This window comes from Fundulus heteroclitus, chromosome 1 (assembly GCF_011125445.2).
Source record: "Fundulus heteroclitus isolate FHET01 chromosome 1, MU-UCD_Fhet_4.1, whole genome shotgun sequence".
In the NCBI taxonomy this organism is placed as follows: Eukaryota; Metazoa; Chordata; class Actinopteri; order Cyprinodontiformes; family Fundulidae; genus Fundulus; species Fundulus heteroclitus.
The window spans coordinates 21882933-21906246 of record NC_046361.1 but is presented as its reverse complement, the minus strand read 5'-3'; the positions used below and the strand labels follow the sequence as shown (position 1 = coordinate 21906246).

At 43.0% G+C, this 23314-nt stretch overlaps 1 protein-coding gene and 1 long non-coding RNA gene across 3 annotated transcripts in view; one reads left to right on the top strand and one right to left on the bottom strand.

Moving 5' to 3' along the window:
- rarga (retinoic acid receptor gamma a) overlaps nt 1-22881 on the bottom strand; it is a 52934-nt gene extending 30053 nt beyond the window's left edge. The window contains exons 1-2 of one of the 2 annotated variants that reach the window (XM_036137877.1): nt 22823-22881; nt 13257-13585 (exon numbers count right to left, since the gene is read on the bottom strand). In XM_036137877.1, the coding sequence (XP_035993770.1) occupies nt 13257-13425 (169 nt within the window). In that variant the 5' untranslated portion in view covers nt 13426-13585; nt 22823-22881. The remainder of the gene's footprint in view (nt 1-13256; nt 13586-22822) is intronic. The other variant, XM_036137881.1, reaches the window with a different exon arrangement.
- LOC110368748 lies at nt 11054-11626 on the top strand. Its single transcript, XR_002428367.2, has 2 exons — nt 11054-11123; nt 11247-11626. It is a non-coding gene; the product is annotated as an uncharacterized LOC110368748 (long non-coding RNA).
- Nucleotides 22882-23314: the final 433 nt, after the last annotated feature.

Sequence of the window (23314 nt, the reverse complement as noted above, 5' to 3'; positions counted from 1 at the left end):
GACAGTGAACCCGAGTCCGGCATTTTCTCCGCGTTCAGTCGGATTCGGGTTCAACAGAAACCCACAATACTATTTTCACTATTAAGGAAAGCCATATGATTTGTGTCTTTTTTTATAAAAAAAAAAGGAAAATTTATGTCTAACTACAAAATTCAGCGATGAAAATAAGTGTTAAACTCGTAAATGTCTTTACCAGAGAATATAACTCCGATGAAGATATACAAATGAAATTCTCCACAAAAGGGAGTAATAGCGAATGATACACATACAAATAGATCAACACAAATAAATTGATTAAACATTAGTAAAGAAATGGAATGACATTGATCAGGTTTTGCACAGACGGGAAAATGAAGAGAATAGAAAGCTAGAGTTCAGAGTATCAGGGCACATTAATATAAGCTGATTTAGTCCTTATTGATGGACTATACAAAGGTTTCTCATTACTAAGATTTCACACAAGAGGCATCTTGGGATGGATACAAGAGAACCCTCTTAAACCTTTACAACCTTATTGATGCAAAACAAACTCATTCCATTGGTTGAAGACATGATTAAAAAAAATCTAATTTTAACATGACCACAACTGGGGCCATGATCACCATAAACCAGCCACAATGAGTTGCTCCTTGTAAGAATTTTAACAGGGCAATAAAAAAATATAATCAGAGAAGTTGTTTGAGAGCCACTGACTTCTCGCAGAGAGTGACGGAAAGATCCTGAATTGTTGGATCCATTTTTCAAAGAAAACATTTAAGTAATGCCACAACAGCCACATTTTCCATATTTGATCACTGCATAAGACCCCATGGTGAAGAAAAAGCGCGTTGAAGCTCGTTTGATTGTAAAAAATATAATATGATCAGATGAGACAAGCATTTTGACTGTTTGAATGTCATTGCACATCACTGTCAAAACACCAAAAACAACAGTTTGGAGTTTGGAGTTGGGAAGCTCATCGTGTGGGAATGTTTTTCAGCAAACGACGCTGGCGGTCTTCATAAGATTTAAGGCAGAATGAGTGGAGAGAAGAAATGAAGACGTGAGAAACGCCTGATTAAACCCCAGTTTTAGAAAAAGACCTGAAAGAAAAGAATAGAAAATTAAATGTACCCAGACCATTCAAGATGTGAGGACAGCTTGTGAGGAAGAATGGGTCGAAATCACACCTGAGCATGCAGCTAGTTTCTTCATACAGGAGACATGTTGAATCCGGCAACTGCCTTTTTACGGAGGATTAAATACATTTCATTGTCTTCCCTACCCATTTCCTGTGCCATTCAAGTGTTTTACGCATAACTTAATGTGTGGACCAATTTGGGTTGGTGTACATGTATGTGGAGATTACTTGGGTTGATACCTACATCTGGTGTGACTATCAAATCAATAAACCCCTTGCTAACATGCTTACTGAGATAAACATTGACGTGTTTAATACCTATTTCCCTGCTCTATCGCCCCTTTTGAGCACGACATAAAAACCGCATAAAATTACGCTGCTACATTGATATTGCAGTAAAGATAGCAAGATGATGGGAAGTGATGATATTGAGCAGCTTTAGTTTAGATGAAGTGTTTATTTTTTAATTAAATGTATCTGTTGTTCATTAAAGGGAACATATCATGCAAAATCCACTTTTTTAGCCATTAAATACAGTTTGTCGTATACATGGAGTCTCCAGGATTTCAGAAAATTTGAATGTAGTCTGTCCAGGTGCTACGTAGATATCTTTGCATTCTGTTTGGGTTATAGTTTTCACGCCGTTCAGTTTTATGTGTTTTCTATCAGGTTTTTTGAGCAATTGCATCACAGTATTTGCTGCAGAGCTGCTAAACAATGTCATGGACTTCCAGCTTAGCAATTTTGCGAATTGGCCAGCGATTTGCAGTCCAAGCTGAAGGGTGTCTAAGTTACAAGTGGGTAAGTGAGAATGTTTGGTTGCTCATTACACCGTACTCCAGCATACTATAAAAATGGTGTAACGGGGTTGGAGTGGAATGCTGGCGGAATGATGGTGGTGGGGTCTAAAGTGGCCCCTTTAAATTTAAAGAGACCGCACCACAATGAGTTGCTCTCGGACTTACCTCAGAGCATCGGCTAAAAAGGCGGAATGTGGGGGTAAATTAACGAGGATTTCAATCCAAACCATTGCTGTTCCACTTTATATAGATCCCAACTGAATGATTTTAATGTGAAAAGGAAGAACTGAAACAAGCTGATATGTCCCCTTTAACCTACAGCCTTTACACATAATATGCAGAGACGCTTCATCCAGTCATTGGCCTCACTCTCATCTATCTGAAGGGAAAGTGGCACGCTGCTGCTGTGAGAGAAAGAGAGCACTTGTTTTATAAGCCGCCATGTTCGCCTCTGTTCACATGCTGGTCCCACCACAGAGCTACTTTTCAGACAGCTATCTGTCTCGGCCATGTTTCGGAGAAGTATTTTCCACTATTTCTTTGCCTCAATCTGCCTTGTGACGACCCTCTGCTGCCCATGTTTTCTGCAGGAGAAGTGACAGATCTCATAGCTGTTCAGCCAAAATATACCCCCCTATATTGTTCCCATGAACCCACCCACCACAACTTGGAAAAAAACTCAGGCCTTCTTTCTCGCCCTTGCGCATTCCTTTTGTTGCATTTGCTCACAAAGGCCCGGCTGAAAACAAACCCCTCCCATTTTTAATAGTAGCCTCTTTATCTTCATCTGTCATCATGTCTAAGCTGTAGAACCCTCGGCGGCCTCTGGCTTACCAGCAGCCCTTGCAGACCTTTTGATATTTGCAGACGTGCTGTAGGCACCCACAAGTGTGCACACTGGCTGGACTCGTGGAGAAATTGCAGAAAGTTTCCAGAACTTGTAGAAAAATTGGCACAAGAAGGCTCAGAAATAATAGAACAAGCAAAGTGAAAGGCTAAGACAAAGAATACAGAGGGATCTTAAAAAAAAAGAGGCAAGTAAATTGCAAATAAAAGGATTTGAAGTGATAAAATCAGAGCAGCAAATATTCAGCCCGCAATCAGAGCCACAAAAGCACTGGCTGTGAGTTTTTCCTACAGCCACAATATGTTCCACCAAAAAGTGAAATAGTGCATGACTTGGAGAGTAATGCGACTCTGAAGAACTTAATGGTTTGTGTGTCCAGCGCAAATGGGTGGGATTCTGTAGGCAGTCTTCCAGGATGTCCTGATAAGTTATTTCATTACAATGTTGTTTTAATCTAATCTATTGTATTTAGTTTTAAATATCAAACTATGCCTCCCTTTAATAGCGTAGCCTAATTATGTAGCTTAAGGACGGCTGACTATTTTTCCCAAAAGGTCACATAAGAAACTGTGACTTCTGCTGAGGGACGAACTATTGGCTCAACACATTTTTTCTCTCTCTCTCTTCTTGCAACTGTAGAGATTGCAACTGGACAATAAAATGTGACCCACCACGCTAATATCTAAAACATTTTATGTTCAAAATAAAATGTGGGCATGTTTAGTTTCTGCTTCACCTGTCCCCTTGGACTCAAAAACAGTATATTTTAAAGATTACCTTAAAAAAGGTATCTACTGTAGCTTTTTTTGCAGTATCTTTGATGAATGTCATTAATAAATTCAGCTCCCTCTTTTGAATTTTTAAACATTAAATCCCTTGAACTGTATCTTTGGTGTTTTGTGTTGCATTATTTCTGTGTGGGGAGGGTGGGATTAGAAAAAAATGCAAATATATTTATTTTCATCTTACGTTATGCAAATCAACTTCTGGCTTGTGGGGGAGGATGGGCTGATTTTAAAAGCTTATGAGCATAAAAACGGGCAGCAACATTCACTCTGACCACTTTGTTGCAAAGTCGTCATCAAAATGTCATCAAAACTGGATTTTTTTTCCCAGCCCATAAATGGGCAATGGTCATTTTAATTTCCATGAAAAAGGATCTTCCCCTAATAGAAAACAATGAAACAGGAAATTCTGAAGGGCTTTCAAACTCGGGGAAGTTTAAAAACCAAATCAACTGTGATAGTACTCTGTTGAAAACAAGCATTTTGAAAGGGAGTCAATGGGGTGAACACATAAAAACTCCTATAAGGACAGTTGTAATTTACCCAGATTCAGCTTAAGTTTAGAAAGCATATTAAAGGACTGAAGGAACAAGAATAATGGCACATTTCTATTCATTTTAAGATACACAACTAGGCTAAAAGTTATTCCAATCACACCAAACACAGACAAAATTAGGGCAAAACAAAATAAAATAAAAAACCCATGGGACCACAAGTATGTTTGGCATTTATATCAAAAGTGTAATTTGTAGTTTGATAGTTCAAATTTAAGTTGAACCTGTCTGTATTTTCACGTACCGAATGCACCCCTTTAACTTTGCCAATGAATAATCAGGCCTGTGTCCTGTTAAAAACATTTTTGTATTTTTTAGGTGAGAACTAAAATTCTGAGTAACCCACATCTCTCCGTTTATTGCTGGAGTGGTGCTTGCAGTGGCGCACACTCTTCGAATGTTTAAATTGCCATTTTTATGTTGGTTGTTTGATGTGGCTCTGCCATCGGACGTAGTTAGGTTTAAAAATAGTTACAAAGCAGCGAAATGTGTTCAGAAGAAATGTGTATTTTAAAATTCCAAGTTATTCATGGTGGGTATTAAACTTAGCTCTGACTTTTTCATCAAATATAGTGAGTGACACAGTTTTCCTGGAATATTTGCCACAGACTAGCCACAAAGACCAGATATGTGGGAGTAAAGTACCATAATAAGTTTAGTGGCTATTTATGCTTATCTATGCTACTGGGTTACAATTATAAATAGAGGGTGCTATGATGCAGACTGTTGCTATTTTGAAACAGTTCCGAATTTCTTGGTAATTTTCCTTATCACACATGCATCAATCATCTAGACGTCCGAATCAGACAGTTCTTGCCTAACTCTGATAGTAGATCGGAAGTTTAAATGTTGAAAATGTTTTAATTATTTATTCCTCTGTTTGTGTAAGTGTGAAAAGTAAGAACTGCCACCATTTTCAGTCTTTTAATGCACTGACCAACAGCATGTGTTTTGATGCAGTTCTTTAGTATTTCAAAAGGCTGAGGTCACAAGCTTTGACGCAGAGATCTGAATAATATTGTAAATCCACCCATATTCTGTTGTGTACAATATCATTACTCATATCAGAGAACGAGCAGCACATTTATTTGGTTATGTGCGATACTCCTTAGCGAGGAGATTCAGAACCGGCAGATCCTACCTTAAATAATAAAGATGAAAATGGAAACGGGCATTGGCCTTAAAAAGCCTGATCGCTGCATTCTTATCCTTAATCTGGTGCCAAAAAGTTGCCTTTCTTGACAGTTTCTGCTCTTTCCGTAAACATTCTCAGAAACCGCGTTCCAAAAAAGAAGCAGCGAGCTGTCATCTTGATACCAGTTGCCCACGGAGATGAAAGCAGGGCTGTCAGACGACGCTGAGCTGTTTATTAAAGACGTCTCAGCCACGGGTCAGGGACGCATCCAAACAGCTCTAAACATGCTGTCATCACACAGGGAGACACACAAAAATCCTGCAGCCCCGGCATCACTGATATGCCATGTAGATCACGGTCACAGGAGCAGAAATCCCAGAGAGCGGTGGGAACAGGAACAATGGCTTCTCTGATGAAGCGCTGGCACTCGCAGCAGAGCAAACCAGAATCTAAAAGTATGATTTAGTCTGAAAAAGACACGAGACGGCTAATCAAATCAGGGGCAAAAACGATTAAAAAAAGTTTAGTAACAGAGTAAGTTCACTTATTACTCTTTGTGTACTTTTCCTAAGTTTGACTAAAACTAATTGGGACTGTTCAAGTAATTGGATTGGTATTTCAATTTGGATTTCAGCTCTAAGCGATGATGTAATGTGTGCTGCTTTGAAAGTTTACTCGTTTTCTTCTTTAATTATAGTCAATATTGGATTCCCAAACTGGATGAGTCAGATTACATAATGGGATTTCAATACTGGCTAAAATAACTGAATTGTTTAAACATTTTGACAAACGGTCTCCCTCAAGTCTCAACTGACTGCCCTGTCAGCGGTGTAAAACCTATCTGGCAACATCGTGCTGTGGGGATGCCCTTTCTTCATGGGGGCAAAGGACGCCTGGAAGAAAACCTGTCAGCAGCTGCAAAAAGTCTGACCCTTACGCAGCGGTTCATCTTCCATCAGGACAACGGTTGCAAACACCTAGAGACAGCGTCAATATAACGGTTTAGATCAAGGGAGCTCAACTCCAGCACTTCAGGTGTTAGGGAACAGGGATGCATCCAGAAGTTGCAGGATATTGGCTGAAGTTGCGGGTCCCTGGTTTAGATCAAACACATTCATGAGTCAGAAGACTTGAAAACTGATGTTCAAAGAGGATATCCTTGGAACCTCACCCAGCACCAATGAGCACAAGGGTTAGACTATATGCAGAACCAGTAGAAACATACTGCACATCGAGACTTACAGCTATAACTGCAGCATATGGGGTCTCAACAAATTACTGACTCAGGGGGGCTGAGAACAAATGCATGCACTTTGCAGACTATTTCCTGTAAAAAAAAAAAAGTTTGGCGCACATGTAATGAATACAAAATTACTATAAAACAAGTTAAAGCTTGTGGTTGTAATAGAATAGAATAGAATTCAACTTTATTATCATTGCACTGTCACAAGTACAAAGCAACGAAATGTGGTTTGCATCTATCCAGAAGTGCCATACAGGATATAAATATTATTTATAAGTGTATGTAATGTAGTTAATAGTAGGTGACTGTAAAATGTTGTGCATAAATATAAATATGGGAGCTATATGCACAGATTATACAGAATATACAGGAATGTTAGGAAAAGGATTACATATGTATTAGCGGGTTTATAATACAAGATAAATAATGGCAGATAAGATTTACAGAATCTATACAGATCGTATACAAATTGTGTATGTGTGTGAGGGGAACAGTTCATAATGTGACCCAAAGTGAACCTAACTGGTCCTAAGACCCAGGTTAATGTTGCTCCAGAACAAACAGAAAGGTGAATACTCATTTGTAACCAGGTGCCTCTCTCTCTCTCTCTGTTTCAAAACAAACGCGTCATTCCTTTGACAGCGTAAAGAAGTTTCTACCTGCATGTGAGAAGAAGCAGGGCTACGGCCGTGTTTTCATTTCCTAACATAAATCTCTTTCTCCTCCTTCTTCCTCTCTTTTTTCCAAATATACAGCTCGCCCACCTCACCACGGACGTGTGCAGCCAGACAAATCCGAACCTACATCAACAAGAACTTACCCACCTCTGTTAAGGGGGCAGGCTGAAACCGAGCACTTTTTAAAAAAAATAAATAAATAATGCGCTACAATGTGCTGTCTGTGCTCTGCTTTGCCTCCAACGTAGAAATCCTGCCTCTGCTTTCTCTCTCTCTCTCTCTCTCTCCTCCGCCTAAACCTTTTTATAACACAGTTCCCATCAGGACGGTTCTTTTATACAACTGTGAGGGACTTTAATCCCGCCACTGCCTGGGGGACAATTTTTTATTTTTTTTTCTACAGGAAATACTCCACCTGCTTTTTGTTTGGGACGTTTGATCAATGCAACACGCTGACCTTCCGCCCAAGCGCCACCGGGGGCACAGCTGAGCAGCTTTTTGCGCAGGTTTCAACAAGCTTTTCATTCCGTTCTATTAATACAAGGCTTTTAATTCCCTTCCTCCGTCATCCACAGCTGAACTTCCCATCTGCGTGGGTTTTATTTTTACTTAACATAACCCAACAAATTACGTGTGAATGGAAAGTCAGAGCCCTCTGATAAGGGGGTTGAGATTTTAGGGCCAGGCCACATGAGCCGAAAGGAAATGACCTACCAGCTTTTCAAAACATCCCCCTGGGCTGCCTTTGGGGGGCCCGGGCTCTTGCCGTGATTGGCGAAAGCTTAAAGAGGTGTTTCAGGGCTCAGTGACGATGTTATCACACAGCGAGCTGCCTTAATGGACTTCCAACTGTTTGTTTGAAGGGCTCCCTTAATGACGAGAGTAAACTGATAACAGTCTCTGCTACAAGCGGCACAAAGGGGGCCGTCGGACCGCGTCACGGATGAGCACAGTCATTCAGATATACGGGGCGGCGGTGACAGGAGTCCAGCAACGCACCCACGTGGTCACGTGACTCGCATTTCCTGTCCCATCTCCCTTCATGTATGGACACTGGGAGGAAAAGAAAAAATGGCAGCCTTCCACCTTCAGTCGCTTCCCAGCTCCGTGCAGAACCGGTATTTCCAAAGATGCTCTGGTGCCAAAAACCGAGCGTCATCACAGGAGGTGCCCCGACAGGTCGGCGCAGCGAAGCACTCCTCACAAAGGTTGGTACCTTCCACACGCTCGCTAAAAAAGAAAGAGCTCTGACGCTGAGTAAGAAGGGACAGCTGTATACCTGCTGAGAAAGCCTCAGAAAGATCCTGAGCGGCCTCCATGTGGAAGCTCCACGGTGTGGCCTACGGACCGACCCGACAACAGTACGCAGGACTCAACTTTTCAAGACAAAAAGAAAAAAAAGAAAAAGGGGGAAGGAAAAGAAAAACAGAGTCTGGTGAATGTCCAGACCAAGTCCTTTTGTCTTCCCAGCAAGGCTTTGAGAGAGCAGGGAAGGAGACTGCTGTCAGTGAAATGACTTGTAACATTCCTTGTCAAGAGATTCAGCAAAGGGGATGTTTTAAAAGCTGATAAAGATTTCCACTGAGCTGCCACAGCTTCAAGTGGAAACTGCGATGGAGTGCTAAGGAGTTAGAGAGCTTTTAGGGTTGGTCTGGATTTATTAAAGCATGAACAGTTAACGATCATTTCAACGACTTCTTAAATATACAGTGAAATAGGAATTTTTTTCGATTATTTATCACATTTATTCTTGAGGGCCTCGTCAGACCTCTTGAAGATTTACACAGATTCTTTTCGCATTGTAACCAAAATCCTGGATTACTGTGACTGTGCAACAACCACAAAGTAATGCATAATTGTCGTGTTGAAGAAACGGGATATGGGATTTTCTATCCTTTCACAAAAAAAACAAGGTCTTTCTCAGTAGAGTTTGCATGTTCTCCCTGTGCAAGTGTGGGTTCTCTCCGGGTACTCTGGGTACATCCCACAGTCCAAAAACACGCATGTTGGGTTAATTGGTCACTCTTAAATTGTCCCTGTGTGTGTGTGTGTGTGTGTGTGTGTGTGTGTGTGTGTGTGTGTGTGTGTTTGTATTTAGCCCTCCTGATTCAATAATATGTAAAAGCACCTTTTTACTGCAACTACAGCTGCAGGTATGTCTCCACCAGCTTTGCACATCTACACACTAAATGTTTTTCACATGGTTTTCGTGTAAAACAGCTCAAGCTGAGTCAGATTGAATGTAGAGTTTTCGTGAACATATCCTGTCGGGTTTTGCCACAGAAACTCAACTGAATTAAAATCTTGACTTTGACTAGGCCATTCTAAAAAATACATCTATTTAGATGTAAGCCATTCCTTTTTTTTTTCCCCTAGCTGGATGTTTAGGGTTTCTCCCTGGCTGGAAGGGAGCATTTCGTCACACTCTTAAGTCTCCTGCCACCTCTAACAGGCCCATCTATTCCTCCACCTGCTCTCACCAGCTTCCCTGTCTCAGCTGAAGAAAAAGCGTCGCCACAGCATGATGCTGCCACCTCCATGCGTTCACTGCCAGATGCTGTGTTCAGGGTGATGTCCGGTTTTAGTTTTCCACCACACGCAGCGTTTTGCATGTCCAAATCTGACAGTTCGAATCTGCCCTCCTCTCACCCGAGCCATTCCCCCGTTCGTTTTGGTGTCTCCTACACATGGCTTCTGATTTTTAGTAATGGCTTTCTTCTTGCCCGTCCAAATTTGTGTGGTTCTCCATCATATTTCTCCTGCCGACAGATCTCTGCAGCTCCCCTAGGTTAACAATCCCACCCAGCTTTATGCCTGAGCTGTATGGTGGGATGCTTGGTATTTGTGGGGCTGTTTATTCATTATTAAATTACCCACAAGCAGATTCTACTAAACATTTAGGTGACAGCTGAAGGCAGACTGTAGCACTGGCTTCCAGATTGGAGTAAATATCTGTTTTGTCTTCCATAAAATGTTTGGAAAACTACTTTTCCCCAAGCACTACATGCTGGGCTACCACATAAAACTTTATGGCTGCATGTGGGGACATTTCACTTTATGAATACTTTTGCAAAGCCCGTTTAATCTTCTTATTAACTGATCTCGACAAAAAAAAAATAATCGTTTAAAACAGCAAAAACTATATAGTTCATCTCAGCTGAATCTTGCTGTCAGGGTAATCTTGACCTAATCTTTGGCTTCAGCCTCGTTTCACCCCTGACAGCCAGCTTTAGCTGAATAAACCCCTTTCACCCCGGAGAACGACACCACTGCCAACGTGGATGTGTCGGTACAAGCAGCCGCCTATGAAGACCCGCTGCATGTGGTTGCCTGTGTCTGCTTGCGCTTTGATACATGTTTTTGTCTTAACCAGTGCCAGTTTTTCTTTTTTTTTTTTTTTTTTTTTTAAAAAGTCTAAAAAGAATCCATCTGTCAGTGCGGTGGGATTTTCGTTCTGCATAGGCGGGGATGTTTCTAGTTTTTAGATGAAAGAAGTGCTCTGTGTGTGTATATAGATATATATATGTGTGTGTGTGTGTGTGTGAGCAAGAGAGAGTCTGTGGGAAGATTGCTTCTGATGCTCTGTTTGCCGCTGTGCATCTGTGTGTTTTTCTTGCAGGGCGTGTTCCTGGATTCCACCACACTGGGACATTACCCCCAGGTGCTCTCTCTCTCTCCCTCTCTCTCTCTCTCTTTTTCTCTCTCTCTCTCTCTCTCTCTCATTGCCTCTGGTTCTCTGAAAATACCTTGAGGATTAGGTGGGCAGCAGCGGTGAGAAGGAAGAGGTGGGGGCGAGGTGGTGATTGATGGCTGAAAGGCTGGAGAGGTGCTCAGGCATGCTGCTGCCGGGGCGAAAAGGGGGACTGCTTACACAGGCAGGAGAGGGGTGTGTGGGGGGGAGGGGGGTTGCTCAGCTGTTGCCACCCACACCCATCCTTACCACCCACCACCTCCTCATTCAGGTCAGATTTCAAATAACTCCTGCTTACCTTTAAATCAACAGAAGTCTCCATTCTTTTCCCCTCCTCTCTTTCAAGCCTCCCTTTCTCTCACACTGACAACCTAATTTTGTTCCTGTGCTGCAGCGGTTTTTGAACAAAGATCCACCCAGACCCGGAATCCTGTTGTTGATTCGCGGCCTTGAAGGACAAGCGGGTGTTTTCAACCGTAGGGGATGCGGATCCGCAGCCTGCGTCTAGTCCGGCTGGCTTTATGCGCGTCCCAGAAACACTCTGGATGCCCAACGGTCTCCTCTTTGTGCTCGGTTTTCCCCGTACATCATCCCATCATCATTTTGGCACTTCGGAGAACAACAGCGCCTCCTGTGGCCGTGCTGAAAACCACAAACCCGACACCCAAAGGGAGCCCAAAAGAAAATCCTGCCTCCAGATCACCTTTACTTCTTTAAATAAATTTGTGGTAAACTCTGTCTGAATAAAGAATAGCAATATGGCTCGCTTTCAAATATTTGTCGATGCTCATTATTCATCGTCGCCTCACAAAGAAAGAATGTTGTTTTGTCTCCTGGTTCAGACTTGTGGGTTGTCTGTCTTACAGAGAGGCACTCACACACACGCACGCACACACCCATCGGTGAACCTGAAGCCAAAGTGTGTGGTCATAACCACATCATCTACAAGCATATAAAAAGCCACGGGAGCAGAGTAATCATTGTATTGATGAAAGCAGATGTGCCCCCCCCCCACCCCCTTCCTTCTTTTTCCAACACTCGTCCTATGTCACAAAAGGGCTTTAACATTTTCCATCTTATCACAAAATTACACATATTCAAGTGCAATTTGAATAGTTGTATCACTTCCACTTTCCAGTTTGCGACACAAAGCCGCCAACTGGAATTTGACTAAAATGAAGTTGATGGTCATTTACTGTGACTGGATAAAAGTATTCCCATCCCCTCACCTTTTAAAAGACAGATCTCTCTGATTGCATAACTAAAGTGGAAGAAAAAAGAAGCTGGTTCGTAGTCAGCACGTTGTTGCAGGGCCACTTTTTGTCACTTTTATTTCTTCGAAGCTTTCCGGGTGTTTCTCCGTCAGCTTTGCACGTCAAGAGACAGAAACGTTTGCCAGTTCTTCTTTGCAGAACGGCTCCAGCTCCGTCAGACTGGACGCAGAGTGTCTGTGAGCAGCAGTTTAAAGTCTGGCTGCAAACTCTCGATTAGATTTAGCTCTGAACTTTAACTAGGCCATGCTTTGATCTGAATAGTTTCATTGTAGCCCTGGCAGCGTGTTTGAAGCCCAACCTCCACTCTAGTCTCGAGGCTTTAGCGACTTTAACAGGTTTAGCCTGTACGTACCTTATATTCCTTTTTCCCATCAACTCTGGCCAACTTCTCTGTTCCCCACAGCATGACGCTGACACCACCCTGTTTCCCCATTGGGTTAATGTTTTTAGTTTAATGTGAAGTGTTCATTTTTTTTTTCCACACAAGCCACTTCGAGCAGCCAAAAAGTGAAACCTTTCTTTCATCTGACCAGGACATCTCCCACATGTTAGCTCTGTCCTCTGCGTGGCTGGTGGCAAAAAGGAGATCTTACCTACTTGCAGTTTTCTCTCAACCCTGGCTTTTCTTCAGGCCACTTTTACATAAAGGTCACATTTGTAGCGTGCAACACTAACATTTGCCCTGTCAGCAGATCGTGACACCTGAGCTGTGACTTTCTACAGCTCCCCCAGAGTTACTATGGGCTTCATAGCTGTTTCTGAGTGCTTTACACTTCACCACAATTTTACCCCTGCCTTTTCTGCGTTCCTTAATCTCAGCAACTCTGTTTTATTCACTGAAACCCTCCAAAGAAAGTTTGCACTGGCTTTCATCTCAAGGAATCAGAGTAATGGGGCTGAAAAAAAAAGGTGAGCCCCACTTTGCAGATTTGCTTTTTGTACAAACACACCAGCTGTATTATTTTCAGTATCATTGTCTCATAAAATCTTAATGAAACTTTGTGGTTGTGACACGTGCGAAACACTTTAGAGGCAATGCACTGTGGAGTATTTGCACCTAGAGCTGACACACAAATGACATATGAGAGTACAGACAAGTCAACGCCGCAGACCGATGGAAATCGACTTACAGAGAGCGGCCATCTCCTTAGGCAGGTCAGCCCCGAATCGCCCAAATAGGCTGCTGCTGGCCAGCAGGTCAAAGGGGGAGTGGCTTCTCATGGAGTTGAAGGGGAAGGGGTAGACAGCAGGTGGGAAGCCGGTCAAGTGACCCACCTGCTGCTCCCTGTTGGTAGCCATGTCGATGGAGCACCGAGGGGTCCGCAGCAGGCCTTCAAGGCTCTTCAAACCCCCCTCAAGAAGCCCTCCACCGGGCTGAAATCCGCGTCGTCAGAGTGAACAGTGAAGGGCTGCAGGAGAGCAGGCGATCCACTCGTGAAGAACTTATCCGGTCAGCTTTCTGAGGAGGAGAAAAACAAAGAAGTCGGTCACTCCTTACACAGAAACGCACCTCGTGAAGTGTTTCTAATTGACGTGGATCTGAGGTTACAATCTGGAGCTCATTTCGGCGTGCGTCTACAATTGTGGGAGAACGGAAAAGCTCATCTCTCGTTTTAATGAGAAGCGGCTGTGCGAAGCTCGCACTAACAGGTGAGAGAGAATAAAGAGGGAAGGGGAAGTTGGGGAAGATGGGATGTGCCAAATCATAACCGATAAAGACGAGCAGGGCAACTAAATGAGCGGGCTTAGAGAGGAAATGTCTGGGGGGGGGGGGGGGGACAAAACATAGGACTGAGCAGGAGAGAAAGAAACAAAGAAATGTTGCAAAAGTTGTTACAAGGACAACTGGAAAGGAGGGAGGGGAGAGGAATAAATAGTAATGAAAAAGAAAGAACGTAAAACAGAGAAAGAGAGAGAGCTCTTGTTCCTTTAGTTTTGAAGAGTTTCCAGACTTCTGCAGTGATTCCAGGCGATGCCATATGATTTAAATCACCAGAACTCCACTATAAAGGCCTCCTCTGTTTCTGCTGCCAGCCTAGCACAGCAGCCTGCCTCTTTGCCTCTTCCCCCCGGAGCAGAGGCCCAGACACGGGGTCCAGAGTATGAAGACGAGAGGAGGGGGGGGGGGGGGGGGGGGTCAATGGATGAGGAAAATGAGATCCACTGATTGCTAACTGATGCTGTCACTTCCAACTATCTTCTCTTCAAGTCAGGCTCCAATCCCACAGAGTCATTTTGGCTCTGACCTCCTGCAGGCTCCTCATCACGCTGACTACTAGCAGTAGGCACAGTCACACATCTGCAGTTATGCCCCCACTGTTGACTTTCAGCGCAAAAAGGAGAAAAAATCCTAAGGGGGGGGGGAAGAAAAAAAAAACTTGTTTTCTCTTTTTGCCTTTTGCTTCCTCAGAGTGATTCCATGAGTGGGTGGTGTGATCAACTTGTTTTTTAAAATGTGGCTTTGAAAAAGAGCAGAGCCAAGGAATTTGGAACTGCTGTGGCTTGTGAATCTGGGAGAAAAGACAGGGAAAAAATCTTTGTAATGAATTCGGTATAAACAAAGAAATGAAAGGGAGGGGGGGGGGTTGCAGGGGAGAAAAGATCTAAGGCTGAACTGGTGAACTGCTGAACTGAGTGGAAAAAAAAAAGAAAAAGAAAACCCACAGAGGAACAGTGACAGGGTCTGGGCACTTGGGGGCACTAAGGGGTGGCGCCATGCCTGGGAAATAAAAAAAAAGAAAAAAAAAGAAAACTGGGAATGACTTCAACATATGCAACGCACACTTTCTAACACATACACATGCAATCAGGCACCCAAAAAAAAAAAAAAAAAAATCCACACGTCATGTGTGTGAGAGCTTAAGCACACACACACACACACACACACACACACACACACACACACACACACGCTTCTCACCCCATGGCTTTTTTTTTTTTCAGGGCTCTGGCTCCCACCCTGCCTCTCTTTCTGGCTCTCTCTCTTTCAACAGAGCCAGTTAATTACACCCTACTGCTGCAGGCAGCTTCAAACCACCACTAATTTAGAGTTCCATTACAGTAAACTGTTCCACATGTGCATCCAGGGCCCAGGCAGGCTCGGGTGGCCACGTTTCAGGAAGAAGCAGCCGCCGACAGGCTACCCCCCCCCCCCCCCCCAGTCCTGCCAACGCAGACTACCATCCCTCTTCTTCTCTTCTTTCTGGATCTCTTGCTTCCCCGTTCATCACTGAAACTCGCTCCAGCCTCCCCCTTTTCTATCCCGTTACTGCTTATAACAACTTTATGAATGACCCCCGTGCAGCGGTTCGATTTTGCTGCAGACACACAATGGCATCAGTAAAGATTTCACAGCGGGACTAATGGGAGAAGAAGTATATACTATAAAAACAGAGCTGCCAGCACCATAGCACTCAGGCTTATAATGTCTGTGTGTGTGTGTGTGTGTGTGTGTGTGTGTGTGTGTGTGTGTGTGTGTGTGTGTGTGTGTGTGTGAGGGTGTGTGTGATTCGGGGGGTGGGCAGCCTGGGTTTCCTTGGCTAGTGATTGGCCTATCTGGATATCACCTCGATGAACTCAAAGCAGCACTCATAAAGGCAGCACAACACAGAGGATATAAATGTCTACCCCTGGTTTCTGTAGAGTGTGATCATTACGGCGCTTTTTCCACGTTTATTGTGGCCCTATAACAAATGCTTGTTATAGGGCCACAACAAAAGTTGTAACATTTGAAAAAGGAATCTGCAATAAAGTGGTTAGATACGTGCCGACCCTTAACCCGAGACTTAGGTTTTGATTTATTTATAGCAGTCTGTGTTTGGGTGGGAGTCAGTCAGCATGCCGTATCTTGACCTTTTTAATATTTGTCTTGTTTTCTTTGCATCCCAAAAAAAGAAAATAAAAAAAATATGTCCCACTCTCACTTTCTCCACTTTTAATGTGGTATGAGTGCTGGTAATCAATTTTTGGAGGTTCTCCAGAACTTTGCCCCCATCGTTTTTGCTCGGACGCTGGAGCTGTGGCCATTCTCTGCCCGCTTTCCTTTTTACGAAAAGCTCCAAATCTGTCAGGGCATCTGCTGAGCGCACAGATCACCTCACAGATGTCGAATCTGATTCAGGTCTGGGCTCTAGGGGCCGTATGCGTTATTGTGCAGAAAAAAAAAACTGACTTTTCATTTTCAGCTTTGTGACTTAACCTGAGAATTTTGTGATGGCATCATGTTGTAACTGAAATATTGTTCTTAATTCCCACTAAGGCCCAGTTCAAGCAGGGACACACACGCACGCACACACACAGACCATGATGCTTTAACCATCTGCTTCATGCAAAGTGTTACCTTATGGAATTGGGGGGTAAACAGTTCTACTCTGGTCACATCAGATCATAGCACAATTTTCTGACTGTGTAAGATTGTTTTCCCTAAATTTAGCCAGACTTGGATTTTTTTCGGATAAACAAAAAGCTTCAGTGTTGCAACCTTACCCCGTAGCCCGTAGTACATATTAAAGAAATTGTTGTCACATTGCCTTCACAGCCAGTGCTTGCCACCAAGAATAAATTTCTTCATTTTTCATCAGTTTTGTTAATGTCACTGTTGCCTCTGAACTAAGCCTGTTTGCTGGCACAGTTTCCACACATCACATGAAGTTAGGCGTTTGAGTTTTCGGGGTTTGTTTGGCGTCTCTGTTTTCACAGTTTCCCTGCTGTTTATGTTCTCTAACGTGTTGCCATTTTAGTTTCCTTTTCATGTTTATTCTTGTGTTCTTTGTTCATTTAAAATTATTACTCTTAGATTTTCCACTTTTTTCCACTCTTAAATTGTAAATTAGTCTCCCTCCCTCAGTCCCCTGATTTCACTCCTGTCTGGGGTGTCATTCCCAACCTTGGGACCTTTGATGGCCCCCCCACCATTATATACTGTAGACATAAAAAGTAGGGCTGAACAATTAGTCGCATTTGTAATATAATTACAATTTAAAAAAAACACAATTTCTAAATCGCAGAGGTCAGTCATTTTCGGCTATGTAACAATAAATGGATCAGACGCATCCTTTAGGTGTCAGTAATATGTTTAAAGTGGGTTTGCCTCCACATAGAAGGGAAGAGAGATGAGTTTATATAATCAGGTTTTTTTACCAGAAACTTTCAGGACTCTACGTGCCCCATCCATCTCTTATTCTCTTGAATAAGAATATTCTGATTAATACAAACAGTTACATTTCTTGTTTTAAATAGTCCTTGCTTACAAACATTTTAATCAACAGGCCATTCTTTGTTGCTTATGATTCATGCAGAAAAAAGTCTAAATTAAATCGCAATCGCAATTATGGTTGAAATATATCGCAATTTTTATTTTTGCCAGAACCATACAGCCCTAATAAACAGACCTTGTTCTCCTCTAACTAGAAACTGTGGCGTGTTTATGGTTGCGTTTTTAAGAAATCATTTCAAGAGTACCGTACACCAGCCTTTTCCTGACTGATACCTTTGTACATTAGGATCATTTTGAAACTCCAGTTTTAGTAAAGGATGCAGATGTAAAGAAAATCCTCCTAGGACAGCTGACTTGTGGGTAAACAGATTTCGAAAGGTGGATTAAAGTGTTAGTTTCAGAGTGCACAATTATGCAAACGGGTTGTTGTTTCCTATTTGTGTTTCCAATTTTCTTTCAAACAGTTTAGTTTGTTTTGCAAGTAAATGATGCAGGAGAAACGTCCCATCAAAGGTAGAAACCGTTCTGAAATGATTTATCTTGGTCTCATTGTTATATTCACAACAACCTGATATTTTAACATGGGATATGCAGACTTTTGGAGATCAGGAGGAGAAAAGAGTGATGCAACACCATTCACAGCAGCAGGTGAGATTTACAAGATTAAACCGATTCCAAAACCTCCGGATTAAAAACGAGCCTGAGGAAGTGCCACCCAGTAAACTGCAGCGCCACCGTACTCTCAAATTAAAAAAAAAGAAAGAAGCAAAGCATGAAAGTGACAAAAGAGGGCAGGTACTGAAAAATTACGAGCTGCAGCACATAGAGGCGACGTTTCACAACAAAACCCAGTGACTTTACGCCGCCCAAACACAATAATGAATTAATAAAAAAAGAGTTGGCGCCAGCGTTTTTTAATGAGTCACATCAGCTTGGCAGCTTTTTACACAGCCATTTATGTTTTATGTCAGGTCCTGCGGTTGGCTCATTTAGCTGGCCCGTCTGGGGCTATAAGGGGACAGGGGGAATTTGGAATGACCTCATCCGCTGTAAGGCTGGGCCAAATGGGCATTGAGGCCCTCCGAGTTCCCCCAACAGTCTAGAGGGCACAAAGGAGGCAGGCGGGCAAATCGTGCCATTGCCGCGTTAGGTGGGTTTGTTTCTGTCGGGACTTTCCATCCTCGCCTAAGAGGATCAGTTTAAAATGACTTCGCATGTTTCTGTAGATAGCGGAGCGTCACACCTCGCAGCAGCTCGTCAAATTCAAGTAGACTTATTGGTTGCACTTGAGATAATCCATCGATTTTTATCGGTGCGTGACATCATGTATCATTCAAACAGGACTCAATCAAGCACGCAGCCAATTTGGAGGCAGGGTTGCAAGACGAGACACGATCGGCCCGAATTGGATTTTTTTCATGTTTGCTCAAGAGTTTTGATTTCAGCAAAAAAAAAAAAAAAAAAAAAAAAAGATGACGCAGGAAGAAAAATGATGCATGAAAGACACACAGAGCAAGTGGAAAACAGTTCCCAGAGACCCTAAAGTCTGTCAAACAAAGGATATTAAAGCCTCAGCGAGCAAAACAACAATTGTGCCTCAGCCGTTGTGACAGAGCGAGGCACCCTCCGGCAAGAAGAAGAACTGGAGTCAAAGACAAATAAATCTCAGCATCTCAGGAAACTCTGCATCACACCAACGCCAAGACAGGCGCTTGTTTTTGTTCGGCGCGAAAAAAAAACCCGCTGGTGATTACTCGGCGTATCCCAGCAGGATTGGAGGTGCCGTAACTTTCCCCGCTTTGTTTACCCGCTCATGATTCATGCTCCCATCAAAGAGGAACGCCAAACAATAGTGACTTTTAATCTTGGTTTCAGTGGATATTTGCAGATGCTCTAAAAGCAACGGCTGCGTCTGTGACTGAGCTCACAGGGGTTTTTTTTAGTTTTTTTTCTGCCACGTTTTCAGCTGAGACAGCCACAGAGTTTTGTAAATGGAAAATAGGAAGAAAAAAAAAAAAACTGTCAAATTTTGCTCAGAGCACCAACTCTGAAGAATTACTAGAGGGGCTGAGCTGAAGAAAGATGAACCGTGCCATGTATCCTGGCAGGGAAAGCTCTGTCGAGTTTTCCTCACTTTTTTTTTTTTTTTTTTTTTGACAGAAAACGGCGCATGTTCTTCCAGCCTCACGTCTTTTAACTGTCAACATCGGCGAGTGATTTATGCCCAGAGACTTTGCGAAGGAAACGGCTTGAAACAGAGAGGGGTATGTTTAAGTTTGGTTTGCACGTGAAGTCATGCTAGCGCAGCAGTTAAACAATGATTTCACAGTCCATGTGTCCTCCGAACTGAGACTTGCGGATTTTCCGACTGAAGGGAGCATCATCGCTGTTTGAAAAAAAAAAAAGAGAGAGAGAAGGACCCACAAAGAGCTATGATAGAGATTTATGGGAAGCAGAGATTTACACAGAAATTAAAGTGTTCAAACTGAAACATGATCACAGGAGCATTATCTGATCTCGTTGCTGGCGTCAGCGGTATTTTGGCAGTGAAGACAATATCCTCATCGCTTATTATCTGATGCGAGAGCTGACAGCTTCCAGTCTTTCAACGAGCAGGGCCGCCTAATGGCTCCGAGTGAAACGCAGAGTGACAGACGGTCCGGTGTTTCCAAACAGACCTGCATTCCTTCACCTGAAACTTGTTTGACATCTGCCGCTTCCTGGCATCCCACAAACACATATTTGCTTATAGCAACAATGAAAAGAGGCACCGCTGGGAGACAACTGGTCTCACCGAGGTGTTTTTTAGGCGTGCCACTGAGAGGTGTGCTTGTGCAATATTTTTTTACTTGCAGTCCATAAATCATTAAAGCCTGAACTGTCACATCTCCCATTGCGGTTGTTGCAGTTTTTAAAGAGTGCCACGGAAAGAATGAAAAGTCATAAATCAATTTGTTATTCCATAAATTATACCAGGCACCTTGTCGCTCCTATGATTTGGAGAAGGTGGCTGAAATACTCAAAGAGAGTTTAGTTTGAATCAGACTTGAGTCAGACAGATGCAACTTCAGCACTGGAATCAAAGTTTTGAAAAGTGACCGTTTTAAAACTTGTAAAACTTTTGCTACAGTCTAAAGTTTTTTTAACAGGATGCCAATATGAATTAGAAGCTATATCCTACAGGTTATTGTTATCAGCAGAAATAATGATCATTTACTGACTAGAAGCAGAGTGACGCTGTTAAAACGTCACTCAGGTTGGATTGTTACTGTTGCTGTCTGAACAGTTTTCACTGCTTCATCAAAGCCTCAATAGATATAAACATATGTGAGAATATGATTGAATGTGTGCTGTTTAGGGGTACCCTTTCATCCCTTAATCTCACTGGTATACTGAAGCCGCCCATTTGCTAGTATTTCAATATATAATACTAGACGTATTTTAGAGTCACATTTCTGTTTCCAAGGTTCGAATTTCATTGGTATTGCGGAAAATACCACAAAACTGTAAATTTTACACTTATATCACCCCTCCCTAGATTTGGCTATATGCAGAATACACTTGCACAAGGCTGCCCCTCCCCCACCTGTTTCATCTGACTGCCGGTTGAAAAAGGCCCCTAGGCATTTTCCCTACAAACAGGAAAAACAAATTCAGCAATCGAAACATATTCCCAGCCACACAAAAACAGACATTTGCTGTGTTAATTCTATGTATCAAAATGAATAATAATAATAATAATAATAATAATAATAATAATAATAATTTATTAAGCACAGCTTGGAGTCCTGGTCATGATAGCGTCATAAACATAATTTAAAACCGTCTCAAGTATTTATGATTACTACTATCATTACCTCTAGGTATGTTATAGGTAACACTTATAGCTGTAACAATCAATGTATTATTATTGCGGTTAATTGTTTTTTTGTTTAAGTAGAACTTTAAATTGTATACATTTTGGTTTTATTAAAGTTTTGTGCATGGATTTCATGTCAAGGATCAGGCAAGGAAACAGGATAACGTGAGAGAACTGCAAAAAATGACAAGTTTGATGCACCTGAACGTGTCCTGCATTAATTCCTGACACAGATAGAGGTGTTTCCCACCTTGGACTCAAGGCAGGAGGGGGAACAAGCCTTTCTCTGTATAAAGCAGAGCATAATGGATGGGTTTCACCACCGCTGCCGCCCCTCTAGCCGCAGGAGTTAAAGCAGCCCAAGCAGGCCCAAAGACACACAGGCATGACAGCGCGCCCTGCACAGCAACACAGTCCCACACGACTTTATACTTCTTTAAGTTCCTTTTTAATGAGAGCTCCCGGAGCGGCCTGAAAATGGAAATCCTCGGCATCAGAATGGCACACCTGCAAAAATAGACAGGAAATGGTGTGCAAATAGTTCCCTAGTTAATTATAGTGCCGTGGCAGCGGAGCCCCCCCCCCCCCATAATTCCCCTGGAATATCACCTGGCTCACCCGTTCCTCCCCCTCCGCTCGTCCTTAATTGCTATAGAAATTCCAGAAAGAGACAGGTATCAACAACTCCCTGATTTACTGCTCGCTGAGCCACTCCACAAAGACAACCCTGTTGGCAGATTTTGCAACACAAACTCTTTTGTTTTTCTGACTGTCGTTACGCGCCTTTGACATTTCCAGGGTTTGATGTATTTTCAGGATGAACATAATGAATCTGCAAATGTGCATTACCTACTGATAAAAAATAATGGTTCGCAATTTTGCCAGCACAGTGTTTCAACGGGATTTCGTTTGCACCAGACGTTCTGATTCAAGAAGTGTAACCCATCTTTACGTCCACAAACAATCTACACGCGTTGCCCCTTTAACGATCCTAATATGGCAGCATGGAGGGGTGAATGTATGCCCAGGGAGATTGTAAAGGGTGTCCTTGACGGCATTAAAGTTTAAACTCATCGCACTGTGAACATGCACACATCTGGGACGTAAAAATGTGTCTCAGATACAGCTTGACATTGAGGTAAAGCTGCGATACATGGGCAGCATGGGGAGCGACCCTTCGTGGGGGAGTAGGAGTAGAGGGCAGGGACGTCTCCCTGCCTCAGAGATGAGCTCCTGTTGTTCAACTCCAGACGTCAGCGGAGGCCGATGCAGACATTACTGGTTTTCTGACAAACATGCCTCTTGCTTGGGTCACGTCCCTCGAACCCATACTTTGTTCGGCGCCTGCGTCAGACCCAACGGGGGGGACGTGTTTGTTGGTTAGCAGGTGCAAAAGTTGAAACAGCGGCCTGCCCGGTGACCGGGGGGAAAAAAGCAAGAAGAAAACAAACTGCAGCACAGAAGGCAACCGGGGTGGTTTGGACAGTTTAGAAAATCTGGAGCGTGATTAATGATCTCAACCCATTCATCTTCATCACTTCTTACAGAAGAAAAAAAAAAAGAAGAGATTCTGTGGCAATCAAATTCAACCAACAAACCCTGGTTTAAGTTTTTGGATCCACCTCAGACTTTGTGTCCAAGCTACTCACGGGGCTGTCGGACGACGGCGGATAAAGTCGTTTGAGCAGAAGGTCTGATGAGCAGCTTTGAGCCCAATGAAAGAGAGAGAAAAGGATGAGCGGCACGTTCAACGGAGTTCCTTCAACGGCAAAGACAGAGCGGCAGTGAGCCTCAACTCTGTCAAGCACTCCCCCCTGCTCTCTCCTCCTCCCTCCTCCCTCCCTCCTCTTCCTCCTTGCCTGAGTCGCTACCTCTTAAAATCACTCGTTCATCCCCAAACACAGGGCCCGCACTCACCGGCTCTCTCACTAAGAAAAATTAACCGTGATTCATAAAGCCTTCTTCTTGGTCACGTGACTCTCCGATACTTTCAAATATACCGGCCCTTTTTTTTTCTTTTTTCTCTTATTTTCTTTTTTTTTTTTACAAGCCACAAAAACGCTGGATGGGAAGAAAAAGGGCCCTGTGAGCTTACGTTTCTGTTTTAATTCTCT